The sequence below is a fragment of the Macadamia integrifolia genome, chromosome 2 (assembly GCF_013358625.1).
Source record: "Macadamia integrifolia cultivar HAES 741 chromosome 2, SCU_Mint_v3, whole genome shotgun sequence".
In the NCBI taxonomy this organism is placed as follows: Eukaryota; Viridiplantae; Streptophyta; class Magnoliopsida; order Proteales; family Proteaceae; genus Macadamia; species Macadamia integrifolia.
In genome coordinates, this window is record NC_056558.1 from 31,850,175 (window position 1) to 31,858,703 (window position 8,529).

Consider the following 8,529-nt stretch of genomic DNA (forward strand, 5'->3'; position numbering starts at 1 on the left):
TCTGTTAGTATAGTTTATTTCGGAATATATATATATATATATATATACATTTCCAGTTAGGATAAGACTAAGTTTTTCATTCTATATTGCCAACTGTACAATAATTTATTAGTTTGGATTTAAATTTTGTGGAGCAAGTTGGAAAGGTTGAGAAATAGAACCATCTGATATGATTCTTTCTCAATAGCCACGACAATAGTTATCTTTTTTTTTTTTTTGGGTAGAAATGACACGGTTATCTTAGGTTGATCCTTTTGTCAATGAATGCATCTACTTGTAATCTTTGAACGATAAGAGCCAAATTTGTAGCATCTACATTGAGAATTCATGTATTGTGCATGTCATCCTTTCTTATTATAGGGTTTAATTGTTGAATAACGACGGTCTTACTTTCTAGTTTAGGCTGTGTTGAGAAACCCACCTGAGCCTTGTCATGGGCTTAATTACTTTTGATTGGATTGGAATCGGCTTAGGCTCTAAATCCCAAACCCAAATTCAGGATGGGCTTCTAGACCTCAAATTGGCCTAGGGCCATCCCTTCATTTTGTCCAACGACTCCAACCTATTACATGCCCACCCATACCTAGCGATGCTAGAAGAAGGGGTGTAAATGAGCGGATTTGGAGGTACATTGGCTTCGCATTCGTATCTGAAAATATCGGTTACTTTTTTTTTTTATTGTAATTATTAGTGATAAGTAGCATACAAGTAAGGGATTTCTTATTGACACCTTGAGAGGTATCTAATAATTTTATTTTATTTTTTTGCTTTTTCAATTTGGCAAAAGATTGTGTGCAAACCATGCACCGTAGACCCTCATTCCAATTCAATGGTTTTGTACACATTCGTGCATGAACATGCACAAAACCCTTTCTCTTTTAGTTTTACACATTTTTTTTTTATGAGAATTGAATAAATATTGTCATTCATATGTGTGCTTGAAATACGGATATGACAACGAAATTATTTGATCACTTTGAAAATAAATTTTGAAAACACTTTTATATCTTTTATTTAAAAAACTTTTGAGAATAAATAAGAGCAATATGCGAGGGCTAAAGATAACCCAAGGGGGTAGAGCAATTGGTGAACAACAAACTTGATACGAACAATAAACTTAGACGTCCTGAGTTCGACTCCCACTAATCACACCTTAGGCCACTCACACGGGGGTGTTTAGTGCTCTTCTTTCAGTAAAAGTTGAATGGTTCTCATTCAACCCTGGTATAACCTGATTCATGTGGTTGTGGAGCTAATATGAGCCCACGGGACTAGTCGATATCTGTCGTTAGCAAAAACAAAAAAGGAAAAGGCTAAAGATGGGGAAGGAAATTAAGTTCGTATATCATCATAACCCCCCCCCCCCTTTTTTTTTTATTGCTTGGAGTTGAACGAAAGTTTTCCCTCCGACTTCTCTAATTGGCAAGTGTCAAAGCTAGGTAATTAGCTTTAGCTTCTAGATCAGCATCCGGTGATGATCCTCTACCGCGAGTGCGGCTGTGCGGCGAGCATTGAATGGCCAAGACTACATTGGGACATGCCCCGATGCGGTGCTGACCATCGGATCTTTGCCGCTCTGCCGCACCCACGGCAAAAGATTTTTTTTTGTTAAAAGGAGGATAAGAAGGCGTCAAGTAAACATGATTGTTTTCTATTTGATGAAATATAAATAAAATATAGAATATGTGGTATTTGGAATATAAATTCTTATGTACATATTGATAATATTAAAGGAAATTGGTTTCTGTGGAGGGGGGGAGTGTGGCTATGTTGATGCTTTTTCACACGCTTCCATTGGCCCTCGTGCAAGCACAGGGGTTCTACTCCCCCATAGGAAATATTTTCCCTAATGTAAATTACAAATAGAATGGATATCATTGGGATGCATACATCAATATCCAAATGTATATATAATTGGGTACCAAAAGGCACCTAGATGATATTTGGTTAAATATCTAAATAAACATAAATAAATTCAAATCAAATCTAAAATTGTAAAATAATTATTTATTTGGAACATTATATTTATTTATTTAAGAAAGAGAAAAAATAATAAAAAATTGCAATGTTATGGTGGAGGGTACGCCTTAGGCTCAAAAGACATTTTCCTATTTATATAAAGGGGGAGTGTTTTCCTTGGGAAAGCTCAACCTCCACCAGCACCCCCATAGTTTGTTTCTCTCCTATGCTCATATAGGTTATTTCATATAGGGGACGAGAGAGACAGACTATGGCTGAGTCTACGCTCCTCCACAGAGAACATTTTTCCCTTTAAAAATAGGTAATACCAAATCTATTTTTTATTATACAAATTATTTTATGTATTGGCACCAAATGACTTTTACTTATGATCCAAAAATTATTATTATAATTATTTTTCATTAGTATAATATAACCATAAATGCAAATTATACCAAAGAGAGCCTAAATATGTTAAGAAATTTAAGTAGTTTATTTACCCAAATTTTCTTTTTAAGTTAAAATTTTATTACTTCCCTTCCCTATAATTTCTCTCACAACAAAATGGAGCCTTAAATTATTTCAACAAATCAGATAGTCATTACCATGAACTAAACACATTTTTTTCATTTAACTTGATTGGGCTTATGGTCATGGTGGAATTGCAATGGGAAAATCATTGAGCAAAATAATGCAGGGTAGAGCTCATCAATGCAAATTGGATCTTGGCTTAAAATTAATGAAGTTTCTAGACATATGTGAATAGATCAGAAAACAGCCTCCCACAAAATGGGAGTAAGGCTGCGCACATTCTGATCCTCCTTAATCTCCATAATGGCAGAAGCCTCATGCATTGTTACCATTTTTTTTTTTTTTCTAAAATGAAATTCCTAAATGAGACCTAAACTGCTTGTTGAGCATTTAACAAAAAATAAATAATTGTTGAGCACCGAGATGTCATGGGACTACAAAGGTTGCAACACAAGATAACCTAAGAGGTCACCTGACCACTTGCATATTGCAAGTTGCTAATTTGGTTGAAATTGGAACATGAACTCTCTCTCTCTCTCTCTCTCTCTCTCTCTCTCTCTCTCTCTCTCTCATTTGCAAGATGCACCTATGTGACTACCAAAGACGAAAGATCAAAGAAATGGGAACACAAGTTGGCAGGGAAAAAAAATTGTTGTTGCCCGGCTGCAACCAATGGTAAGAATCAAGGGAATGGAATCCCAAGGGCAAGTTTGAAAATACCCACCTAAGGTGAATTTTTCCATCTCTACCTTTGATATTTTATTCCTATGGTTAGTACCAGGGGTTGCAATAGCTGCAACCCGGGCAACAGCAAAAAATTTTCCCTCCCGAGCAAAACTTGGCTGCAATAGCAGTTACCAGCCACAAGAATAGAATCTCAAGGTAGGGGTGAAAAAATTCACCTGAGGTGGGTATTTTCAAACCTACCCTTGGGATTCCATTCCCTTGATTCTTACCATAGGGGCTGCAGGCAACAACAAAATTTTGTTCTGTTGGGAGTGGAGGAGTGGAGGAGTGGGGAGTGGGGAGTGTGGGGACTACCTCTCCCTCTTCAGTCTTGGAAGCCAGTGGGTTTTATTAGATTTGGCATGAAAAGAATTGCTAGGGTGGTCTTATTACAAGTGGAGAGGAAGAAGGCCCCACTACCCTATCAGCTGCCAATATCTTGTCAGGGTGTGAACTATGAATGGAAGATGTTATTGATTGATATGATGGCACAATACGGTCTATTGGCCTTCCACAGATTTTTTTTTTTTTTTTTTTGGTGGGAAGGTGGTTAGAAAGGCTTTCCAAAGTTCCAAGAATGAACATGGCAAATTTTAACGAGTGCAGATCAAGTTCACGTACGAAAACGACTCTGGTCCATGAATTTAAAATCAATTTTCTCTCTCTTCATTTAATAGATACAAATCCAAGGATCAGAGACGTACGGGAACATTCTCAAACGTGAACCTGATTCTTTCACAATTTAACGGCTCCAACCACAATGAGGCATTAAATATTCTCCTTCCAAAGGTTTTTTTTTTTTTCCTTTTGGTGGGGGAGTTAGAAGGGCCTTCTAAAGTTTCAGTTCCAAGAAAGCACATAATAGACTTTAACGGCTCCAACCGCAATGAGATATTAAATTCATTTTGCAAGATGTAGTTAGTCCCTTAGGCCAACTTTGTTTGATAGTGAAAAGTGAAAATGTAGAAAAAAAAAAAGTTAAATTTTTTTTATAAAACACTAAAACTTAACTAAATAATACCCTAAAAACCTTTCATTTGTTGTCTTCAGTATTGGTTTTCTTTTCTGTTTTTCTCATTCAAAAACAACCATGGCATCAATCCCTCCTCACTTAAAAGTAAAAATAAAAATAAAAAATGGCTCACCCTGATCAGGTCTGTGGTGCTTAAACTCACCAAGCTTCGAAAAAGGCACGTCAAGTGAGAAAAAAAAACCTGCTTTTTTCCAAATGTGCTCTAAACAATTAAAAAATGTTGAAGATTGATAATATTTATAACAAATAAAGGGAAGAAGAAAATGACTGCGATGTCTTCACACCTAGTAACGTCCCTTGCGCCCACATAAAAAAGGGAAGAAATGATCGCTTTGCCCTTTCTATAACATAGGACCACGCAACCTGAAAGTAAATCCTTTCCCAAAAATAAATTAAGCATATGACTTGGTGTTACCACCATGGTTGGTCACTGACGAGTTTACTCAAAACCTCATATAATAAGGGGTAATCCTGGCATTTTCTTTTCCAATTTTAACGGTCCAGATTAATGTTAATCCTGCACCGCCGTAACAGGAAAGTGGGATTCAACACATTCATGTAAGACATCTCATAGGTACTGTTAATTTGTTACAAAAGAACTCCAAGACTTGACTCTCAAGTCTCCATTCAAATTCGAACGCGGGTTGCTTTTCGCCATCGCGGACTGGGTCTTGAGTTCTCCACGACTTGCTTCTCTACTTCATGTTTCGTTAATTCTTTCCTGGCAGCTTAAGTATTTCTTAGCTCTTTGTTTGATCGAGAAAACCCTAACTACCATTCGATTATAAGTTCTTCATTGAAATTAAGAAACCCTAAAACAGTCTGAGAGTACTGCAAAATGGAGCAACAGAGTCGAGGAGGTGGAATGTGGATGAGAGGAAAGACCATTGGTCGAGGGAGCTTCGGTACTGTTTCTTTGGCCACAGCAAAACGGAAAGCCAACAAGCGTCGGAACCATCTCCCACCATTAATGGCTGTCAAATGGGCTGAAGTCTCTAACTCCGGAACTCTTCAGAAAGAGAGGGAGATACTCACCATGCTCGAAGGATGCCCTAACATTCTTCGCTGCTACGGCGACGAAATCACTACGGAGAATGGTGAGCTAAACTATAATGTCTTACTGGAATATGCCTCTGGGGGTACCCTAGCTTCTCGGATTAAGAATTCCTGTGGTGGATTGCCTGAAGCCGATGTTAGGCGTTACACCCGCTCGATTCTTCAGGGTCTTAACTACATTCATGATCGGGGTTATGTTCATTGCGATATCAAGCCCCAGAATATTGTGCTCGTGCTTTGCTCGTCTTCTTCTTCAGATGACTATATCGCCAAGATTGCTGATTTTGGTTCCGCCAAGAATACCATGATAGAACAGAGGAAGAGGAAGAAAGAGTGTCGTTGTTTGAGTTTGAGAGGAACCCCTCTTTATATGTCACCGGAATCTGTTTTGCGCAAGGAACAGGAAGCCCCTTCTGATATATGGGCTCTTGGGTGCGTTGTGGCTGAGATGATTAGTGGGAAACCTGCTTGGAATTGCAAGTCTGACATGGATATTGATGAGCTTCTTTCTCTGATCGGCTCCAGCAGGGAATTGCCCGAGACCCCGAGTGATATGTCCAAAGAAGGGAAGGATTTCTTGAAGAGGTGTTTTGTGAGGACTAGCAATTTCAGATGGACCGCTGCGATGCTTTTGAATCATCCATTCGTATCAAAGAATGTTCAAGTTCAAGCTGCTCCAGAGTTGTCCAATGATTCAAAGGTTCAATTAGCTGGGAGTTATGTCGAAGAATCTGCACTGGGAGGTCAAAAGAGGAGGATCAACGGCTCTGATGATCCTTCTATTGGTGAGGACAGTTTGAAGCCAAGTATGGAAGCCTTTAATTACTACAAGAGGCTTAGAAGATTTGCCACAGCTACTTGATATTGAATGCCATATCTTTGGTATTATAATGGAACAGACTGTGTACAAAGAAAAGTATGAAGCTGTGGGAGGAACTAACTGGTCATGGAGGGGTTATGACTTTTACAGGGGCAATTTGTCCTTAGGGATTGATATTATTTGGTTTCTTTAGGTTGTATTGGTTTTGGGATATTGTAATTTTTAATATAGATTTATATACTCACAGGGAATGCTTTGTTAATCAAGTTGATTAGGGTTTAGATGATATACACTCTGTTTTCATACTTGTATACAAACACTTGATTTTTCATTGTTTAATGCAACATTTTCTGCAGATTCTTTTTATGGTGTCTACGTTATTCTTCTGTCATTGTTAAATCTTTTAGTAGCATAAAGTCTATCATTCATTCATGCCTACATAACAAGGATTTGAGATTTCTGGAACAGCTACCTTATATCCCCAATTCGGTCCCTCTCATATAATAATAGTAAGCATCCAATGTAGTCTCTTCTCACCCACATAAACCCCCTGAACAAATACAACACTAGCAAGGAAAATTTACAAGCCTTGTTCAAGCTGTTATGAAATGGCCAATGGAATAGGGCTTACCCTTTAATGCATTTTTGCTGTTCAATCCTGAATTTTGTGGAGTCTTGGAACCATATCCCACTGAAAAAGCACCCTCGGAAAAAAGAAAAAAAAAATGGATTATTTATTTATTTTCTTTTTTCAGGCCACTTTAATTGTATGCACAGATTGAGAGCATTGTTAAGTCTTGCATCCATCATATTTTCATCTTTAAATTGCTCCGGCCAAACGGTGACGTACTTGTTACCTGTCCCAAGCATGCTCACTTATAAGAGCTTTGAATATTCAAAATTATTTCTCCTCTTCAGAATCCCTTTTTGGATATCTGCTCTTTATCCTAGGGATTGGAAACTGGATGAGTCGAATAGATTTTCGGGATCCTTGAAAGGTAACTTTGTCTCTGTCCATTGATTTCCAGTGATTGGTTTCTTCAGTTATTGACAAGCACACGGTTAAATTCTTCCATCAGCTTGTGAGCGGCTACAACATTTGCATTTTTGGCTAAAATGAATACACTAGCCCCAAAGTTAATTCTTTGACTGCCTTGAAATTAAAATGCGCATATGACCCTGAACAAACACAACACACTATCAAGGAAAATTTACGAGCCTTGTCCAAGCTGTGTTGAAATGGCCAATGGAATAGGGCTTGCCCTTTATTGCATTTTTGCATCTTTCTGATTTAAATGAGCCTGTTTCATCTCTTTGTTCCATATGCGTTTTACTTTATTTATACGTGGCTAAGTTGTTTGCGTTGTTAGTGACAATTTAGAAGGATGGATTCTTCCAAGGTTTGGTTGGGATTGTATGGAATTATCAGATTAATTGTCAGTCAAAGTCTCCTGGCCAATGTAGAGAAAGAGTTTGTGAGTTGGCCTAATGTGATATGACTCCATACATTCATGCCAGCTCTAAGCTTGATGCAAGTTTCCTTTATCCATGCTTATTAGGACTGATAGAGTCAACACAAAGCTCTATTTATTATAATTGAATTGCAAAAATTACAATTGGAAGATGAGTTTCTTGTTGCACAGAATAGATAATTTTTTCTCAACCATTTTCATGGCCTTTATAGGAGTAGTTTCTTCTCCACATCTCCAATGGTGCATGAGTGAAATATATCGATATATCCTTCATCTTAAAAGCACTCATCGTAGAATGACATTTTTGTGGGTTAATTGTCCTTCTCTGTCTTTATCTGTTGTTTTATTTATTTCCATCTCTTCACTCAGCAACTTTGATTTTCTTTTATTTATTTATTTATTTATTTTTCACTATATTGTTCAGTATATGGGTTCAATATATGTTTAGGAATTGGGACATCTGATCACTTTTTTTAAGTTATTATTTCATTTCAATTTCTTTTGTTCTTTTGTATACTATTTTCCTGTTCCAAGTGTTTGGGTTCCATCAACTCTGCTTAGTAATGCTGTACCTTATAATCAAATTTTAGGTTCACGACACTCATTAATCACTTTTAGTGCACAAAGTACAAACTACCTCAGATCATCAACTCATGATATTGACTCTTCTTTTGTCTATAGGAAGATCTGGCTTGCTTGTCTCTTAGTACCATTGACTTGAGTGATGGCCTAATAAGAGTCTTAAGCAAATACACTGAAGAATAGCAGACTTGAAAGTGTTGGTTCGAGTTCAAAAGGTCATGTATCTAACTTTCATTTCAAATGCATTTTTGGTTATTTGTGCAGATTGACTTGTGGCTTTTTTCTTGGTGACAATTTTACTTGGTACAGAACCAGTAGTCAATAAAGATGATCTCCTGATAGCATACTCA

The 8,529-nt window shown here is 37.3% G+C and overlaps 1 protein-coding gene across 1 annotated transcript; it reads left to right on the forward strand.

Moving 5' to 3' along the window:
• The first annotated feature begins 4,900 nt into the window (after positions 1 to 4,900).
• On the forward strand, positions 4,901 to 6,480 carry LOC122071989 (mitogen-activated protein kinase kinase kinase 20-like). The gene has a single exon (XM_042636485.1). It carries the CDS (start codon positions 5,088 to 5,090, stop codon positions 6,165 to 6,167), a length of 1,080 nt encoding a protein of 359 aa, XP_042492419.1. The 5' UTR covers positions 4,901 to 5,087; the 3' UTR covers positions 6,168 to 6,480.
• Positions 6,481 to 8,529: the final 2,049 nt, after the last annotated feature.

Excerpts from the sequence above, each read along its gene's own strand:
- LOC122071989 (XM_042636485.1), top strand. The coding sequence starts at position 5,088 with ATGGAGCAACAGAGTCGAGGAGGTGGAATGTGGATGAGAGGAAAGACC.